The 20,541-nt window shown below is 35.1% G+C and overlaps 1 protein-coding gene across 2 annotated transcripts in view; it reads left to right on the top strand.

The window, feature by feature from the left end:
* The window catches only part of MAN2A1 (mannosidase alpha class 2A member 1), a 177,114-nt gene that overhangs the window by 55,509 nt on the left and 101,064 nt on the right, over window positions 1-20,541 (top strand). For both annotated transcript variants that reach the window (XM_058440641.1, XM_058440642.1), the window contains 2 exons: window positions 6,354-6,481; window positions 20,217-20,390. In XM_058440641.1, coding sequence (XP_058296624.1) covers window positions 6,354-6,481; window positions 20,217-20,390 — 302 coding nt within the window. The remainder of the gene's footprint in view (window positions 1-6,353; window positions 6,482-20,216; window positions 20,391-20,541) is intronic.

Raw genomic sequence — 20,541 nt, 5'->3', positions numbered from 1 at the left:
TTGTTTGCTACTAAGTTGTCTGTAGCAATTTCCCCATTAGGGAGAAAAGCTCTTTGAGTGTGTCCTTCTGTGTGTGACCAAATTCCAAATGTCTGATGATTCTACATAGAGGAAAAAGTGACACTCAGAGAAAATGATTTGCAGCTTGTTGTGCTTTGCAGTAAATTCTACATGTTAGGTAAAATGAGGAACGACAGATATGCTCAGCTTAGTTTTGATCAGTAATTTTCTTTAGCTTTCTATACCAAATTTCTCATCATTGAAATAGAAACATGGTGGTATTTTAATGTCTTTTACCATTAGTTACAAGTCAACTCAGTGTAAAAAGTGAAACACAAGTATTGTTAATTTTGAAAATTAGTTCCTGGTTTCTTAGTTTCTGGATTTGTTAGATAAATATATTCCTTTGTTTCCCTTACTTACCCAATATCCTTTCACTTTGGCCTTTAGAGTTCATGTTTATTAGGAAATACCATGAAGTGTACATGTAAAATAGAGAATGTCTTTGTAGAAACTAAACAATAAACCCTATGATGTGGGCACATCTTTTTTTTTTAATAATTTTAATTAAATTTTAATTAAATTTATTTTTTTAAATTTTAATTTAAATTTTAATTTTTTTAATTAACTTTCTCCACTAATATTCCTCTGCCTGTCAGAGAAATAGTTCATTTGATACCTGTTGAACACTGTGAATGGAAATACTTGGAAGTGCCTGTATTCGTTCTAAGTAAATTTTTCTATAGATATGGGTATTTCTCATTACTTTAAAAAAATCGTTAGTCTTGAATGTACAGCTACAATCCATCTTCATTTTATTTTTATCATCACTAACAACAGTGGCTTTAAGTATGGTACTTTTTTAGGTTAACATAGCTTTTCTGTTATTGCTTGTAAATATTATTTAAAGTATTTCCAGACATATTGTTTCTGTTAAGACTTTTAGTCCTAGGTTTTGTAGTTATCACTAAATGTTGATGGTTACTGCTATGCTTCTCAATAATTAGGTCAACAATTTTCTTTGTTTTTTGGGGACTATTTCTTGTTTTTCTTTCACTCGTCAGATGCTTCCTTAAGTGCTTATCATATATGTTCTAGAATTCAGGGCAAATTTGTGTCCTGATGTTTTTGGGTTTTGTTGTTGTTGTTAATGGCAAGTGTTTTTGCTCAACACAGCAAATATTTTATATCAGACCAAACCTTCCTGCTTGTGAGAATCTTCTGATTTATTATCTGTTTTTCTATTCTTGTGGATGGGTTAGAGGGTAATACCCTAGGAAAAGCAGGCAGTTCAGTGAAATACGAGTACTCACTAACCTGATTATTCTATCAGGTATCATACTATTACAATATGGTCCATATTAAAATAATGTTGTCTCTTTTCTTCCATGGGATGTTTTGTTCTATCTTATAAAAGAAACTATGCTAAGAGGAACTAAAACCTATGCGCTTTCTGGCCTACTATTATGATGTCATTTATATATGATACGATATATTTGCCTATTTTTGACCTACTCATGCAATTTTTCTGAAAAACCTGTATGAGCATAGTGTTTTGAAATATGAATCCCTTGGCTTCCATGACATAATATCTTGGCATTTTCTTATGAACTGGTTTTAAGTCACTCTGATTGAGTCTTAAAAAGAAAAAATATAACTCATTCTTTCTCCACTAAATCAATGGCTGTTTTATTGTATTTTTATATTTTTAATTGATGCAAATATTTGTACATATTTATGGGGTATATGTGATATTTTGTTACATGCATGGAATGGGTAATGATCAAGTCAGGGTTGGGGTGTCCATCACCTTGAGTATCATTTCTAAGTGTTGGGAACATTTCCAGTCCTCTTTTAGCTGTTTTGAAATATACAATACATTGTTGTTAACTATAGTCACCCTACTCTGCTGTCAAACGTTAGAACTTACTCCTTTTATCTAACTGTATGTTTGTACCCATTCACCAACCTCTCTTAACCCCTCTTCCCAATCCCTACCCTGAGTCAAATACTCTTCCCAGCCTCTGGTATCTGTCCTTCTACTCTCCACTTCTGTGAGATCGACTTTTTTTTTTTTTTTTTTAGCTCCCAAATACGAGTGAGAACATAGGATATTTGTCTTTCTGTGCCTGGCTTATTTTGCTTACTAGAATGACCTCCAGTTTCATTCATGTTCCTACAAATGATACGATTTCATACTTTTTTATGACTAAATAGTATTCCATTGTGTATATATATACACCACATTTTCTTTTTCCATTCATCTAAATCAACACTTAGATTGATTCCATGTCTTTGCTGTTGTGAATAGTGCTGCAATAAACATGTTGTGAATAGTGCTGCAATAAACATGAAAGTCCAAGTATCCCTTTGGTGTACTGATTTTTTTCCTTGGTATACTTGAGTTTTTCCCAGTAGTGGGATGGCTGGATCATATGGTAGTTCTATTTTTAGTTTTTTTTTTTTTTTAATAAATCTTCAATGCCTATTTTAATAATGTAAATATTTTTTAAAAATCTGTTTTTCAACTTCCTATTCTGACTCACTGATGTGTTTATTTCTAAGTCACAGTTATGGTAGCTTTTTAATGGCTTTTACCAACCGGAAGGACAGATTGCTCTTTATTACTCTTTTCCAGACTGTTTCAGACTAAATTCAGATTTATTATTTTTGTCCTTTAGCATTTCTTATCTCCATTTCTCTTATATTTTCCTTCAGCTTGATCTTTGACTCTCCTTTTGCTTGTTTTTTGTTAACTTCTCATCATTCACTGTTTTCTCTTTTGTTAATAGTTCTTTGAAACTTAACTTTTTAATTGGCCCCTTTTCTTAAACTTACTCTTCTTTTTCACTTAACTCCTTTTGGATGTCACACTGTCATCAAAAAGCCCTGTCCAAATTTATATGCATTACTACAAAGTGACTTCCTTTCTCAACGCAATTGCACTGTCTGTGTATTAATACTACCATTCCGTTAGACACCTGGAATTAAAACTCTAAGTCATATTTACATTAATCTTTTCATCTATCTTCAGCCATTTTCTAATTACCATTGATACTTTTTCATGTGATGTCTCCCCTGTCTTCCTCCTCCTCCATATTTCATAATTACCACTACCATATTCTGGATCATATCATCTCATACCTAGATAATTGAAACTTCATTCTGACTGACCTTTCTCTTTCTGTTTTATTTTGCAAGTATCTATAAGCTTCTTCTAACATAAAAACTGTAGGTAAATACTAATATTAAACTGATGGCTTTATTCATTAATTCCTCATTTATGTAACAAATATTTGAATGACCATTATCTGCCAAGCAAGCTTCTGAGTGCTGGACATGCCAACATGAACAAAGCACATTCTAGTCCATGCTCTCTTGGAGCTTACATTCTAATGGTGGGTAGAGGTCAGGAGGGAAAGAGTGGAGATCTGACAATGAACAAGGTAAGTTTGGTTTCTGATAAAGACTGTGATGGATAGAATGGGGGGTACAGTAGGAGTGTTAGTTTAGCTTGGGTGCACATGAAGACATCTCTGAGCTGAGCTATGAGGGCAGTTGAGACCAGCCACACTGGGAAAGATAGGGGAGAAGAAAATAGGTAAATGCTGGAAAACATTTTAATAGGTGGGAAGTTTTTCATGCCTCCTCAAAATTAATAGAATAGTCTTTAACCTTTAAGTACAGATAAGAATTCAGTCTTTGATGAAAGTAGCATCCTAGGCATCATGGAGAAGAAATGGATTATTAACAAATGGAGCTGGGAAAATTAGTTACTGTATATACTGTAATTCTTGGCTGGTTGACTTTCTTGAAGACCATTGATGCCTGGGGGACAGGAATTATGTTGTAAATTAAAACTGATATAGATGAAAAAAGAAAAGTTCTATGATTGGAGTAAATTTTTTCCACTTAATTTTTAGTTTTCTTAATCTGTAGTTTTTTTCTCTATTCAAGATCAGCGAAGAGTTTGTTTTTGATTTATATCTGAACTTTTATCTGAAATTTTCCAAAAGACCTATTTATTGATATATTGAAATAATGAAGTCAAGTTTCCATATTTGATAATTAGATACTAAATCTCATACTGTCCTGACATCTCAGGCTGCCAAGCATAAGGCATAAGGGGCAGGTTTGGTCCATAGCCTCTAGAACTGTGGCTAAATCAGGCGATCACCAGAAAGATAAGAAAAAGAACTGATTGTATGCATAGGTCTATCTACAGTAAAGGTGGGACCAGTAGCCTTGAATTTAGTTGTGTTCTGAAGGGCATTTTTTAGAAATTTCCAGCTTCTGCATTGTAGGTTCTTGATTTGGGCCTTTGAGAATCTGAAGTTTGATTGGATATTGTGTTTCTTTAGACATTCGAATGAGTGATATTCTCCATGTGAAATTATATTAGTTGGTGATCCCCATGGCAACATAAATTTATTTCTTTAATTTTTGCAGGGAATTTATTATTTGATTTTTTTTAGAAATTATGTCCATTATCTACTCTGTTACTGGTTATATGATCATGCATATGTTTGAATTACATGTTGTGTTAATGTGGCTTCTGTCATATGCTTTGTAGGAAAATAGTTATTCATCCTGTGTGCCTCTGGTCTGCTTCAACTAAATTTGGCTTGAGAGTTGGCTGTTAGCTGTAGGCATCCAGTGATGTATGTCGTTTTTAAAGCTGCTTTGCTTCTTGCTGAAATTTTCCCCCATTTTCCAAACCATCGTGTTGCAGGCTGGCAAGTCTGTGACACTTAAGGTAGATACTTGCTCAATTTTTTTCCTTTTCTTTTTCTTTTCTCTCTCTTTCTGTCTTTCTTTCTTTCTTTCTTTCTTTCTTTCTTTCTTTCTTTCTTTCTCCTTCCTTCCTTCCTTCCTTCCTTCCTTCCTTCCTTCCTTCCTTCCTTCCTTCCTCTTTCTCTCTTTTCTTTTCTTTTCTTTTCTTTTCTTTCTTTCTTTTCGACACAGTGTCTCACTCTATCTCCCAGGCTGGAGTGCAGTGGCGTAATCATAGCTCGCTGCAGCCTCAAACTCACAGGCTCAAGCAATCCTCCCACCTCAGCCTTCCAAGTAGCTGGGACTACAGGCATGCACCACCACACCTGGCTAACTTTTTTATTTTATTTTGTAAATATGGGATCTCCCTATGTTGCCCAGGCTGGTCTAGAATTCCTTACCTCAAGCAACCCTCCTGTCTTGGCTTCCCAGAGTACTTGAACTACAGGGCTGAGCCACTGTGCCAGACCTTGCTTAAATTCTTGACTTTTATGCTTCCTTGGGCACTATTTCAAAATTTTAATAGTTTATGATTTTTTTTTTTTCTTCTCAGGGGAAAGTATCTTCTCAAAACAATTTTATTAGGACTAGGGATCATGTTACCTGGTATGGTATTATGGCACAGGAATACCCAATAGACAAGTAATGACGCTGTTAGAGCCTTTCACTCAGTAATGGAAAGTAAACTCTATAGCCTACAGTTCAACTGAATCTGGAGCAAAGTACTTTATGATGTTATCTGTATTCTCAGAGCCATGTGGTATTTACTAGCTTTACCCTTGTTATTTTTTAGGGTAGTTTGCATGATTAACTTATCAGTGTCAGAAGGACTAAAGTAAATACTGATTTTTTGATAAAAGTATATTGAAATAAATAATGTGCTTAAAATGACAGCCCTCCAATAAACACTCATCAAGCATATACTCTGTGTAAAACACTTTTCTAGGTGCTCTGCAAGATTCAGAAATAAACTAGATATGGGCCGGGTGCGGTGGCTCACGCCTGTAATCCCAGCACTTTGGGAAGCCGAGGCGGGCGAATCACCTGAGGCTGGGGGTTCGAGACCAGCCTGACCAACATGGAGAAACCACATCTCTACCAAAAATACAAAATTAGCGGGGCATGGTGGCGCATGCCTATAATCCTGGTTACTCGGGAAGCTGAGGCAGGAGAATCGCTTGAACCTGGGAGGCGGCGGTTGCAGTGAGCCGAGATTGCACCATTGCACTTCAGCCTGGGCAACAAGAGTGAAACTCCGTCTCAAATAAATAAATAAACCAACTAGATGTGGCTTTTGACATTAAGAATCTTTGAGGCTGTGTGGGAGTTTATACCCTTGTGGAAGGAACCTCCAGAATGACCTGCGTGGCTTTTCCTGCAGAAGGGCAGGGGTCACCTGAGACACCGGGTGCTATCATGAGGTCTTGAAGTTGAAATTCATTCACTGGTTTAAACATTTTTTGACAACTAGTATACATACTGGTTATATTTAAAGGCTGTTCTTAATGTTTATGCTTATTTAGTTTTTCATTTGAACTTTTCTTCTATTTATTAATGTAGACTTGTTATTTTCTCTCTAGTTTAATAGAAAATGGTCAGCTTGAAATTGTGACAGGTGGCTGGGTTATGCCTGATGAAGCTACTGCACATTATTCTGCCTTAATTGATCAACTAATTGAAGGACATCAGTGGCTGGAAAATAATATAGGTAAGTATTGGTATATTCTTTATTTGGGCTATTTTGGATAGTTAATTTTCGGGATGTGAAGTGAGGCTCTGTTTTTTTTTTTTTCGAGTAACTGTTTTCCCTGTTAGTCATTATTGTTGAATAATTTATTCTTCATTAATTTATGATATTTCTTAGCTCATAAACTGAGTTACAAAGATTTACTATAGTCACTTTAAGGATCATCTACCTTGTTTAATGTGTTATTTATCTATATTTTTATTGGTTTTGGGATTATTTTAATTGTATGTTGAGACTTGATGACAAGAGGCAAAAACCTAATTATGGTAGCTTAAGTTTTTTTTTTCAGCAAAGAAAGGAAAGAAAGGTATTCATTATGTCACTGAGTGTTCCAGAGATATGGTAGCTTCAGGTATTGCTGTATCCAGGGATCCAGGGGACTTAAATTATGTTGTCTGGGCACTGTATCTTTGGGTTCTGCTTGTTTTGCTGGGTTTCTTTACAAGGTGAGTAAGATGGCTCTAGGCAGCCGAGACTAATTTTTCCAACTTAGCAACCAGGAATTCTCTTTAATACTTTATCTAGTTGGCCCACCTTGAGTCAGTTGCTTATGTCTGAGCCAGTTACTGTGTCCAGAGGTATAGGAGTTCAAATCACTGAGGTCTAGTCATTTAGGTGGAAATGGTCTTGGGGGAAAGGGAATTGTGGAGAGCAGGGTCAGCTGCACCTAAAAAGCATGAGAATGGGTCCTCCATATGAGTGGCCTCATGGAATGGGTCCGGTTCAATAGAAGAATTCTGTTGCTACAAGAAATGGGAAAAAAGGTGCTAGACTGATAGAATGAGATGTCCACTATAAAAACTTGGGACTAATAGAAAACTATGTGATATTTAATATTTGCATTTTGTTACATGGTATGTAAATCCTTTCAAATATTTTATATCTCAGTATAATAATGTAGTTTTTTAGGTAAGTATATGTGTTTTTTATTGAAGTTATTTTTAGATATTTCCTTATTTTAAAAAATTGTCCCTTAGGGATAAAATTCTTCTCATCCCTATTAATTTTTTCTTTACTTTTAATTTTGAGATAATTGCAAATTTGAAGAAAGTATAAGAATACTGCAAAATATTCTCATAAACCCTTCATCCAGATTTACCAGTTGTGAACATTTTGACACATTTACTTAATTTTTTCTGTTTCCGTATTGTTGTAGTGGTGCTGGTATTTCTTATTATCAGAACCATTTGGAAGTATGTTGCAGGTATCATGCCTGTGTAGAAAATAGTTAGCATAGCAGGTGTGCTATCCTTAGAAAGGCCTTGCTTGCAAGATTAGCCCTTGGTTAGTGTCTGGGAACATGGATATCCTAAAGATGAGTGGCTCACTGTTTTTAATCTGTTTGTACAAGCACTATAGTTTGTGCTAAACAATTGCTTTCCTTCTGAGAGTCTGAATTCTTAGTATGTGCTGAACAGAGGGTGCGTACATGACCAGCCCCCAACATTGGACACTGAGTCTGTAATGAGTTTCCTGGTCAACAACACTTCACACATACTGTCACAGTTTCGTGCTGGAGCATTTAAACACATCCTGTATGACTCTACGGGGAGAGGATGCCTAGAAGCTTGCACCTGGTTTCCTCTGGACTTACTCTATATGCTTTTTCCTTTTTCAGATTTTTTTTTTCCCATTTCACTGTAATAAATTATAGGTATGAGTATGACAATATGTTGAGACCTGTGATTTTTCTTAACAAATCACCAAACCTGAAGGTGGTCTTGGGGACCCTCTCTACACAATGCCCTTTTTCTTAAATACTTGATGTGCTAACCCAAGAATATTCACTTCGTAAACCTCAGTTATGAATGTTTATGTTTTTATTGAAGTGCAATTTACTTGCAGTGGAATATATAAATCTTAAACGTAGAGGTCAGTGAGTTTTAACAAATGTACATGCCCATTTAATCTATACATTTATTACCCAAGGTCTCTCATCCCCTCATCTTTCCACTTGCAGCCAACTGCTCTTTGATTTCTGTCATTGTGCATGAGTTTTGTTTGAAGAAGAATTTATTAATATATGAACTCACATAATATTATTTTGGATCTCGTGTCTTTTGCCCAGTGTAATTTTTTCTTACAACTTTATTGAGATATATTTCACATAAATTCATAGATTTGTGCAACCATCACCACAGTCTATTTTTGGAACTTTTTTCAACATCCCCCAAAGAAACCTTATACCCAGTGGTAGTCACTCCCCTTTCTAGCTTCACCCTTCCCTGCCCCAGTCTCAGGCTATCACTAGTCTTTCTGTATATATGGATTGGACTATTCTGGACATTTCACATAGATGGAGGCTTGTAATGTATGGCTTTTGGTGATTGGATTCTTGGCATAATATTTTCAAGGCTCATCATGTATTACAGCATATATCAGTGCTTCATTCCTTTTTATAGCTGAATAATATTCTGTTGTATGGATATACCACATTTGTTTATCCCTTATTCAGTTGATGGGCACTTAGGTTCTATCTTCTTTTTGGCTAAATGCTGTTATACACATTTTTGTGTGAATCTACCTTTCTTCCTAGGAGTAGAATTGCTGGGTTGTATGGTAACAATGTTTAGCATTTTGAGAAACTATCAAACTTTTCCAAAAGAGCAGTATCATTCTACCTTCCCACCAGCAATGTGTGAGGTTTCTACTTTATCCATATCTTCACCAACATTTGTTACTGTCTTTTTTATTATAGTCATTCTAATATGTGTGAAATGGCAATCTCATCTCATTGTGATTTTGATTTGCATTTTCCTAAAGACTAGTGGTACTAAGACTCTTTTCATGTGTATATCAGCTGCTTATAGATCTTTTAAGAATAAATGTCTGTTCTAATTATTTTCCTATTTTTCAGTAGTTATTTGTCTTTTTTTTATTGACTTAGAAATTTTTTATATATTGTTGATAAAAGTTCTTTGTTGGATAGTGATTTGCAAATTTATTTTTTCATTCTGTGGTTGTTTTTTTTCACTTTCTTGAAGGTGTCTTTTGGTGCACAAGTTTTAGTTTTGAGGAAGTTTTTTTTCTGTTGCTTGTGCTTTTGATACCATAGTAGGAAATCGTTGTTTAATCCTGAATTATAAAGATGTACTACTGTTTTTAAACTAGTTTTATGGTTTTAGCTCTTACATTTACGTCAGTGATCTATTTTTAGTTAATATTTGTATATGATGTGAGGTAGTTTCTTTTTTTTTTTTGCATGTTGATGCCCGGTTATTCCAATGCCACTTATTGAAAAAGATGATTCTTTCCTCACTGAATTGTCCTGGCACACTTGTTAACAGTTAGTTAACCATAATTATGAGAGTTTATTCCTGGACTCTCAGTTCTGTTTCCTTGACTTATATTTCTGCCAGTACCATACTGTCTTGATTACTATAGCTTGTAGTAAGCTTGACATTGGGAAGTCTGAGTTCTCCAACTTTGTTCTTTTTTTAAACTTGTTTTTTCCACGTGAATTTTAGGCCAGTTTATCAATTTCTGCAAAAATATCAGCTGGGATTTTGCTAGTGATTGTGTTAAATCTGCAGGTCAATCTGGGGGAATATTGCCATTTTAACAATGTCACGTCTTCTGATATATCAACATGGGATGGCTTTCCATTTAAGTAGATAATCATTAATTTCTTTCAACAGTGTTTTATAGCTTTCAGTGTAAAAGTCCTGTACTTTTTTTGTTAAATATGTTCCTAGGCATTTTGTTTTACTGCCATTATAAATGGGATTGTTTTCTTAATTTCATTTTAGGATTATTCATTACTAGTATGTAGAAATACAATTGTTTTTTATTAGTGATCTTATATCCTGTCACCAGCATGAAGTTTTTGAGATTCATTCTTGTTGTGTATGTTGGTAATCCATTTCCTTTTATTATTAATCCAGTTTCCTGTTGAACATTTCGGTTGCTTTCAGTTTTGAGCTATGGTGAATCATATTGTAATAAACATTTGTGCACAGGTCTTTTTGTGGGCATATGTTTTCATTCTTTTGGAATGAAATGTTTACTAGCACCTGAATTGCTGGGCTATAGGATAAGTTTATGTTGCAGCTTATGTGAACTTTGAAAGAGTTTTCCAAAGTGGTGGTGCTATTTTATATTCCACCAACAATGAATTAGAATTCTGATTGTTCCACATTTTTGCCAGTGTTTGGTGAGTCTTTTCTCTTAGAACCATGCTAGTGGGTATATAGTGATATTTCACTATTATTTTAACTTGCATTTCTATGATGACTAATGATGCTGAGTGTGTTTTGTTGTGCTTATTGGCCAGTGGTATACCCTATTTTCAAGTTTCTAAGTCTTTTGCCCATTCTTTGTATTTGAATTGTTGCCTTTTATATACACACACACACACACACACACACACACACACACACACACACTTTAAGTTCTGGGATACATGTGCAGAACATGCAGGTTTGTTACATAGGTATACAACATGCCATGGTGGTTTGCTGCACCCATCAACCTGTCATCTATGTTACATATTTCTCCTAATGCTATCCCTTCCCTAGCCTCCCAGCCCCTGACACGCCCTTATGTGTCATGTTCCCTTCTCTGTGTCCATGTGTTCTCATTGTTCAACTCTCACTTATGAGTGAGAACATGTGGTGTTTAGTTTTCTGTTCCTGTGTTAGTTTGCTGAGAATGATGGTTTCCAGCTTCATTCATATCCCTGCAAAGGACATGAACTCATCCTTTTTATGGCTGCATAATATTCCATGGTGTATATGTGCCATATTTTCTTTATCCAGTTTATCATTGATGGGCATTTGGGTTGGTTCCAAGTCTTTGCTACTGTGAATAGTGCTGCAATAAACATACATGTGCATGTGTCTTTATGGTTGAATGATTTATAATCCTTTGGGTATATACCCAGTAATGGGATTGCTGGGTCAAGTGGTATTTCTGGTTCTAGATACTTGAGGAATCACCACACCATCTTCCACAATGGTTGACTTATACTCCCACCAACAGTGTAAAAGCATTCCTATTTCTCCACATCCTGTCCTGCATCTGTTGTTTCCTCACTTTTTAATGATCGCTTTTCTAACTGGGGTGAGATGGTATCTCATTGTAGTTTTGATTTGCATTTCTCTAATGACCAGTGATGATGAGCTTTTTTTCATGTTTGTTGGCTGCATAAATGTCTTCTTTTGAGAAGTGTCTGTTCATATCCTTTGCCCACTTTTTGTTGGGGTTGTTTTTTTTTCTTGTAAATTTGTTTAAGTTCCTTGCAGATTCTGGATATTAGCCCCTTGTTAGATGGCTAGATTGCAATAATTTTTTCCCATTCTGTAGATTGCCTTTTCACTCTGATGATAGTTTGTTTTGCTGTGCAGAAGCTCTTTAGTTTAATTAGATCTCATTTGTCAATTTTGGCTTTTGTTGTCATGGCTTTTGTTGTCATTGCTTTTGGTGTGTTAGTCATGAAGTCTTTGCCCATGCCTATGTCTTGAATGGTATTGCCTAGGTTTTCTTCTAGGGTTTTTATGGTTTTAGGTCTTAAGTCTTGAATCCATCTTGAGTTAATTTTGTGTAAGGTGTAAAGAAGGGGTCCAATTTCACTTTTCTGCGTATGGCTAGCCAGTTTTCCCAACACCATTTATTAAATAGGGAATCTTTTCCCCATTTCTTGTTTTTGTCAGGTTTGTCAAGGATCAGGTGGTTGTAGATGTGTGGTGTTATTTCTGAGGCCTCTGTTCTGTTCCATTGGTCTATATATCTATTTTGGTACCAGCACCAAGCTGTTTTGGTTACTGTAGCCTTCCTTGTACTATAGTTTGAAGTCAGGTAGTGTGATGTCTCCAGCTTTGTTCTTTTTGCTTAGGATTGTCTTGGCTATATGTACTGTTTTTTGGTTCCATATGAAATTTAAAGTAGTTTTTTTCTTATTCTGTGAAGAAAGTCAATGGTAGCTTGATAGGGATAGCATTGAGTCTGTAAATTATTTTGGGCAGTATGGCCATTTTCACGATACTGATTCTTCCTATCCGTGAGCATGGAATGTTTTTCCATTTGTTTGTGTCCTCTCTTATTTCCTTGAGCAGTGGTTTATAGTTCTCCTTGAAGAGGTCCTTCACATCCCTTGTAAGTAAGGTATTTTATTCTCTGTAGCAATTGTGAATGGGAGTTCACTCATGATTTGGCCCGCTGTCTATTATTGGTGTATAGGAATGCTTGAGACTTTCACACATTGATTTTGTATCCTGAGACATTGCTGAAGTTGCTTCTCAGCTTAAGGAGATTTTGGGCTGAGACAATGGGGTTTTCTAAATATACAATCATGTCATCTGCAAACAGAGACAATTTGACTTCCTCTTTTCCTATTTGAGTACCTTCATTTCTTTCTCTTGCCTGATTGTCCTGGCCAGAACTTCCAATACTATGTTGAATAGGAGTGGTGAGAGAGGGCATCCTTGTCTTGTGCCAGTTTTCAAAGAGAATCCTTCCAGCTTTTGCCCATTCAGTATGATATTGGCTGTGGGTTTGTCATAAATAGCTCTTATTGTTTTGAGATATGTTCCATCAATACCTAGTTTATTGAGAGTTTTTATCATGAAGGAGTGTTGAATTTTGTTGAAGGCCTTTTCCGCATCTATTGAGATAATCATGTGGTTTTTGTTATTGGTTCTGTTTATGTGATGGATTATGTTGATTCATTTGCATCTGTCGAACCAGCCTTGCATCCCAGGGATGAAGCCGACTTGTTTGTGGTGGATAAGCATTTTGATGTGCTGCTGGATTCGGTTTGCCAGTATTTTATTGAGGATTTTTGCATTGATGTTCATCAGGGATATTGGCCTGAAATTTCCTTTTTTTGTTGTGTCTCTGCCAGATTTTGGTGTCAGGGTGCTGCTGGCCTCATAAAATGAGTTAGGGAGGAGTCCCTTTTTTTCTGTTATTTGGAATAGTTTCAAAAGCAATGGTACCAGCTCCTCTTTATACCTCTGGTAGAATTCAGCTGTGAATCCATCTGGTCCTGGGTTTTTTTTGGTTGGTAGGCTATTAATTACTGCCTCAATGTTAGAACTTTTTAATGGTCTATTCAGGGATTCAACTTCTTCCTGGTTTAGTCTTGGGAGGGTGTATGTGTCCAGGAATTTATCCATTTCTTCTAGATTTTCTAGTTTATTTGCGTAGAAGTGTTTATGGTGTTCTCTGATGGTAGTTTGTATTCCCATGGGATCAGTGGTGCTATGTCCTTTATCATTTTTTATTGTGTCTATTTGATTCTTTTCTCTTTTATTCTTTATTAGTCTTGCTAGCCATACTAGTAAAGAGTTCTTGCCTTTTTTAAAATTTGTAGATGTTCTTTGTATGTTCTGAATATGAGCACTTTGTCACATATATGCTATATGAATATTTTCTCCCAGTTTGTGGTTATTCATTTGCTTTTAGTGGTATCTTTTTCATTTCTCTTAACTATTTAATACCAGTTTATAAGAAAATTTTTCATATGCATGTGTATATGTGTGGTCTAAAATTGTATAAATCCTAACTATCTTTTTATTATAAATATTTTATATAATTTCTTATTAGTTACAAATATGTAATAAAATCATAAAATGAAAATTATCTTTTTAAATACTTATAGTATTTAGACTATATGTCTGTTTAATATTTTATTGCATGGATAAAATCTCTTATAGTAATGACGTAGGGTAGTGGTCTTCTTGTTCCAGATTTTTAATAGAAATTGTTTAGCTATTCTGTATTAAGTATCATATTATGTAGTGTTTTTATGGTAGGTGCTATTTATAGTGTTTAGAAAATTATTTTCTTTTTAGTATTTTTCAGTTAACAGTGAATACAGAATATTACTGGTTTTCTTATAGCCATCTATCAATACTGTATGGTTTTTCTCGTGTTTCCGTGGATGTGACAGCAGTTTGTTCAGTTAAAAAGTCATTGACTTCCTGGAATAAATCCCTTTTGGTTTTGGTACTATTGAGTTTAATTTATTTAGTGGTTTTATGATTTTATATCCATTTTCATAAGTACGATTAGTTTTCTTTTTTAATGTACTACATTTATATGATTTTTTATTGGTTTATGATACTTAATAAAATGAATTAGGTAGTACTGAATTCTTCCTTGTATTCTGTGACAGCTTATGGACATTTGAAATAATTTATTGCTCAGATCGTAGGCTTAGAGGGGTCTTTTATTGGAGGCAGATTTTTTGATAATGTTAAAAATTTCTCCAAAGTTATTAATATCCAATTTACATCTAAAATGTAAATTGTATTATTTTTGTTAGAAACTCAGCCTTCTCATCAACATTTTAATTACTTGGAGTATAAAGTAAGAATTATATATAATATTCTTTGTTTTAAACAGTGTTTTATTAAATACTATGCAGTCAATGTGGGAAAATAGGAAAAAATTATATACTAGCAGAAAGTAAGGAGAAATCCTTCTGTACCATTTAGAGATAACCTGTTTTGTGATATATAACATTATAGCCTTCTGGACTTTTTCATATGTATATTTAAACACAGTATAAGTTTTTTTCCACAAGGATAGGATAGTATTTTAAAACAAATTTGTTAGAGATAGTAAAGTGTTTAAAGTTATCTTCTCTACAACTTTTGTATCTGTCTTCTTTATAGTTTTCTGTAGGGCATTTTTATTTGACTGTTAGTCTGTGTTATTTATTTTTTAAAGAGCAGGTTAAAATTTTTTAAGCTAAAAGGTATTTTGTGTTTCTTCATACTACCTTATCTTTATTTTCTTCTTTCTTTGTTCTTTTTGTCTGTTTTTTGTTTCTTTTTCTCTCAAGGAGTTGGCAAGGGGTGCATGTGCACACATACATACACTTTGGCTCATTTGTTCTTTTTCTACGTGAAGGTGAGTGGCAGCGAGGCCTCTTGTGAGAGAGCATACCCATCCATCTCACTCATCCTGTGGAGTCAGCATAGGCAAACTGCTGAAATGGAGTAGGAGCTCATTTCTGCAGTCCAGGCAGAGGACAGTGGCAATGTGGCAGGGTCAGTCTGAGAGTGTATGTTCCTCCTACCTCAAGGTGCCCTGGAGAAGATCAGTGCTGGCCTTTGATGTGCTCAGGGGATGTACTTATGACTCTTAGCATGTGATATGAGGTATTTCACCACTTCACTCTTTCCTGCATCCTAAATAGTGAACACATTTAACAACACAACATCATAAAACTGTTCAGTTTTAGAGGTATAACTGTCAAAAGCACAATGTGAACAAATTCAGCTTAAAGACTGAATTGGCTTTATTAAGTAATTCATGAACAGGGCAACATCCCATCTAAAAAATAATATTCTGATGAGCAAAGCAGAGAAGATCGGCTTTGTAGGCAGCAAAAGGCTGCAAAAGCAGAAATAGGGAACAAAAAGTAGGTTGGTTATTTCAAAGTTACTTCCCTTCCAGGGTTGAAACAGAGGAGACTTCCTTATCATGCTGGCTCAAGTAGACCAGTCCCCTTCTGATTGTGGATCAGATTGCTTCGAATCTCCTGGTTTTTATTGTTGTTTTTAAAACTGGTACATATTCAAGTTCAGTTTGATTATGTGGCACCTAGCACAAGTGACTGTATTCTGGTTTGATGTGGTCTTTTGGGGTGTACTGCAGCAGCTCAGCCTAATAACAGTGGCCTCCCATAAATTTTATTTAACATAGACCTCTGTGAATTTAATTAGTAGGCTTTTGAGCATCAAAGTGAGCCTCACTACATGTTCCATAAAGCTGAGAAAAGCCAGGTTCGGGGAGATTTTCCCTTGGCCCAGTTACTTTCTTTTTAAAGATAATGAAATATCTGAGGATATGACATTTCTTTGTATTGTAGCTTTGGCTGCATCTTATGAATTAGTGTCCCTGGTTTTGTTTTCTAAAGAATTTAGGACATGTTATTTTGGAGACTTTTTACATTTGATTATGGGATGCATTTTTAGTTGTTTAACCTTTGGCTATTAATGTCTGCTTTTAACTTTATTATGAAAATTGACCATTATAACTTTTTTTTTTTTTTTTTTTTTGAGACAGAGTCTCACTCTATCACCCAGGCTGGAGCACAGTGGCGCCATCTCAGCTTACTGCAACCTCCGCCTCCTGGGTTCAAGTGACCCTCCTTGCCTCAGCCTCCCTAGTAGCTAGGATTACAGGTGCTTGTCACCGCACCTGGCTAATTTTATATTTTTAGTAGAGATAGGGTTTTACCATATTGGTCAGGCTGGTCTCGAACTCCTGACCTCAGGTGATCCACCCACCTCTGCCTCCCAAAGTGCTGGGATTACAGGCATGAGCCACCGTGTCTGGCCTATTATAACTTTTTTGAGCTTTTAAAGTTGTCTTTTGACTACCATATCCATATTACAAATATATTTCCTGATTCCTCTTAAACTGTAGTATTAAATATACTTAGAATAATCCAGTTTTATTAGGTACTATTCGTATAACTCATGTTCTAATTTTTAAACGTATTAGGTTTGCCAAAAATTAACTGATGTTAATTCTTCTTAATGATTGTTTTCCATACTTTTTTCTTGTATTTTGAACAGTTTTTACTTTTATGTATTTTGATAATCTTATTCTTGAATGAAGGCATGAAATCTTTTTGATGAGCTTTCCAGTTTTATTAGCAAATATGCCCTCTTTATAAAATTTTGGATTTTTCTTATATTATACTTTTTCCTAAGTTTGCCCCTTACCCTCCTTTTAAAAAGTATTGCCAAGAAAAACTCTAGCAGGAACTGGGTTCCTTTTTAAGTCTATCCCTAGTTCTCCGCTCTTTTCCTATCAAAGTTTTTAAAAATATAGTTTACACTCTCTCTTTTCTACGTTATTCAGTGTCAGGGACTCTTTATTCCATTGCAGCTAGGTTGCTATCCCTCTGGATCCAATGGTTTTGATGTGGAAAAGATTACCAGTGATGTTATAATTGTTAAATTGAATGGACACTGTAAACTCTTTGACATCACTATAGTGTTTGATATTGATTTTTGTCTTTTTTTGTAAGCTTATTCTGTCCTCGTTATTTGGACAATACATACTCCTTTTTTAATTTTATGACTTAATTTTGATATAATTTTTAACTTATAAGTGGCATCATAGTACTTGGGAAGGACTCCCGTACATCTTGTATATTGCTTCATATGTATATTTTTCTGAATCATTTGAGAGTAAGTTGGAGGTACCCTGGACCCTTATCTCTAAGTACTTCATTGCATGTTTCCTAAGAAATAAGGGCACTTTTATATGTAAATAGAATAAAGTTATCAAATCAAGAATGTTAACAGTGATACAGTAGGACAGTCTAGTCCACAGGCTGTATTCAGATTTTGTCAATTATTTCAATAATGTCTTTTATAAAAGCCGCTTTTTCCCCCACCCAGTCAAGAATGGCATCCATGGTCATACATTGCATTTAGTTGTCATGTCTCTTTAGTTTCCTTTTATTTGAAACTCTTCCTTAGTCTTTCTTTGGGGGTTTCTTGATCTTTATATTTTTGAAGAGTAGATCCACTTTTATAGAAGTCTCTCTATTTGACTTTGTCAGTTTCCTCATGATGGGATTCAAGTTATTTGTGTATTCTTCCTATCTACCTGTTTGTCTGTCTAGTTACAATATCACTGCAGTAATGTGATGTCCCGTTGTCATATCAGGAGGCATGTGATGTCTCTGTCCCAGTACTGGTAATACTAGGAACAGCTAGTTAAGGTTTGTCTGCTAAGTTTCTCCACTGTGTTAAATTTTTGCCCTTTCTAATTAATATGTAGGAGGTACATTGGGAATAAATATTCTATTCCTCAGCCAACTCTCATGTTTTTGTTTTAGTGTCCATTGATGATTTTCTAATTCCTTCTATAATTGCTAGTTGGTATTCTACTAAAGAGAAGAGCTTTCCATCTTATTTTCTGTTTATTTATTTATATCAGTATGGGCTCGTGGTTAATATTCAATGGGTTATAATGCATTATTTATTTTCACACCTCAGGTGTCCCAGATTTGGCCATTAGAAGCCTCTTTGGTCTCTTCCTGAGTTATTTTAATATGCCCCCATGATACCTTGACTGTCTCTTTACTTTATGACACAAGAATATATTCCAGGCTTATCATGTACTTTCCTGGCTTCAGCCTTGGAATAAGCTATTTCTTTCAGGTTTTTTTTTTCTTTGTAAAATGATTGGTATGTAGAGGCCAAGACCTGAGAGCTAAGGTGTGATCATTGGTACTGAGGTTTTATTGCATCTAGGTCCTTCAAGTGCACTGAGTTGGAAAATTTGTGTATTTTTTGATGCCTATATCTATATTTTTATATTTCTTCATGAAAAACCATAAGTTAGTACCAATATCTCCTGTTGTAATGCAGTATCGTAGGGTACATTCCAGTCTTCCACATTTGTAGTTACTTATCTTACCGTGAAGATCCTGGCTCCCTTGTTCTCGTTTGTTCAATCTTAGAATACATCAAAGCTACCTTCAGAATTGTTAAATCCATGCTACCACAGAAACCAAAGTTACTAAATAGAGTTCAATATTTCTTTTTAATTTTTGGATGTAAATTACATATGTGAAATGCACAAATCTTATATGGTCAGTTCTTTTAGTTTTGACATATGCTCTTTTTGAGTTTTGACTATATACTCTTGGTCCCCTGTAGATCCTGACTTTTCCTTATTGTCCTTTACTGGCTCCCCATCTCTGTGTTCTTCCTTAGTATTGTTTACAAAGTTCTAGTTCTCTTTGTTGTCTTGTGTGTTACTTTGTGTTATACTTATTTGAATGGCAGCCTCTGCAAACTGGAGTCAAGATCTAGTTTAACTTGTTTTTGTAACCGTGGGGTCTTTCATCATCTTAGGTAAGGTGCTTAAAAGGTGTTTGAATGAAAAAAAATACACACAGCAATATTAGTTATGTCAGTTTATAAGTTGTACGTAGACACTTTATTTGAGAATCCCAAATAATTAAAACATCAGATTTTTATAATGCTAGATGAACAATCTTATTCTAACCTGTACATTTATTATCTTTTTTATTTATTTTTTACATTTTATCCTCTGTGAAATTGAGATATATCTTTAGTCAGTAGTTTGCATTATTGGTGTGAGCCAGCTATGAGAAATCACTGGCCCCTTTCTAGGTAGAGTGAAAGCACCAGCATCATAATGTCTTAAGATTTAATGAAATATGGTATAGTTATTTTGGCCTGTTCTGCCACTGTATCGTAAGATGATTTGGGGCTTTTGTAAGGTGTAAAAGACAGACTGAAAAATCCTTAATGTTGGGGTTGGGAAATGTAAGTTGAAATAGTTACGTTACTTTTCTTTATCATGTAATAGTTCCAGGGTTATCCACCCCAACAGATCACAGGACTGTGAGATCCTTCCAGGAAGGGCCCTGGTCCTGTTTATTCTTTACCTCTAGTTAATGGCAGTGGCTTTATAATAGGTAAAAGATGTTAATGGCTAAAAGATGGCAGTATTTATTTCAACTCTAACTGATTAATTGCAGTGAGCATCCTCTGCCTATGTGGATAGGCAGTGGCACAATCCTCTCTTCATGATATCTTGCTGGGAATACTTGGCAGAGGATAATGCTGGGTAGGTCCTTGGTCTGGTATCTCTAGGAGACTATACAGTGACGATGAGTCTGAATGTGTTGTGACTTCTTTTTATTTCATGTATCAATTAAAAAAATAACAGTTATCATCTTTATCCACAGGAGTGAAACCTCGGTCCGGCTGGGCTATTGATCCCTTTGGACACTCACCAACAATGGCTTATCTTCTAAACCGTGCTGGACTTTCTCACATGCTTATCCAGAGAGTTCATTATGCAGTTAAAAAACACTTTGCACTGCATAAAACATTGGAGTTTTTTTGGAGACAGAATTGGGGTATGTAGGGTTTGATGAAAGTTGATCCCAATTGGCCTAGATACTATTTCACAAGGGTTATGAACTCATACCACTGTGGGTTTTGTTCACTGTCAGTCTTGAAAAATCAGATGACCCAAAGATACTCTCGTAATTATTTTTCACATGTACC

The sequence above is a fragment of the Hylobates moloch genome, unplaced genomic scaffold (assembly GCF_009828535.3).
Source record: "Hylobates moloch isolate HMO894 unplaced genomic scaffold, HMol_V3 SCAFFOLD_6, whole genome shotgun sequence".
NCBI classification, from domain to species: Eukaryota; Metazoa; Chordata; class Mammalia; order Primates; family Hylobatidae; genus Hylobates; species Hylobates moloch.
Note: the sequence above shows the minus strand (reverse complement) of the source record. Positions and strands in the feature narration are given on the sequence as shown.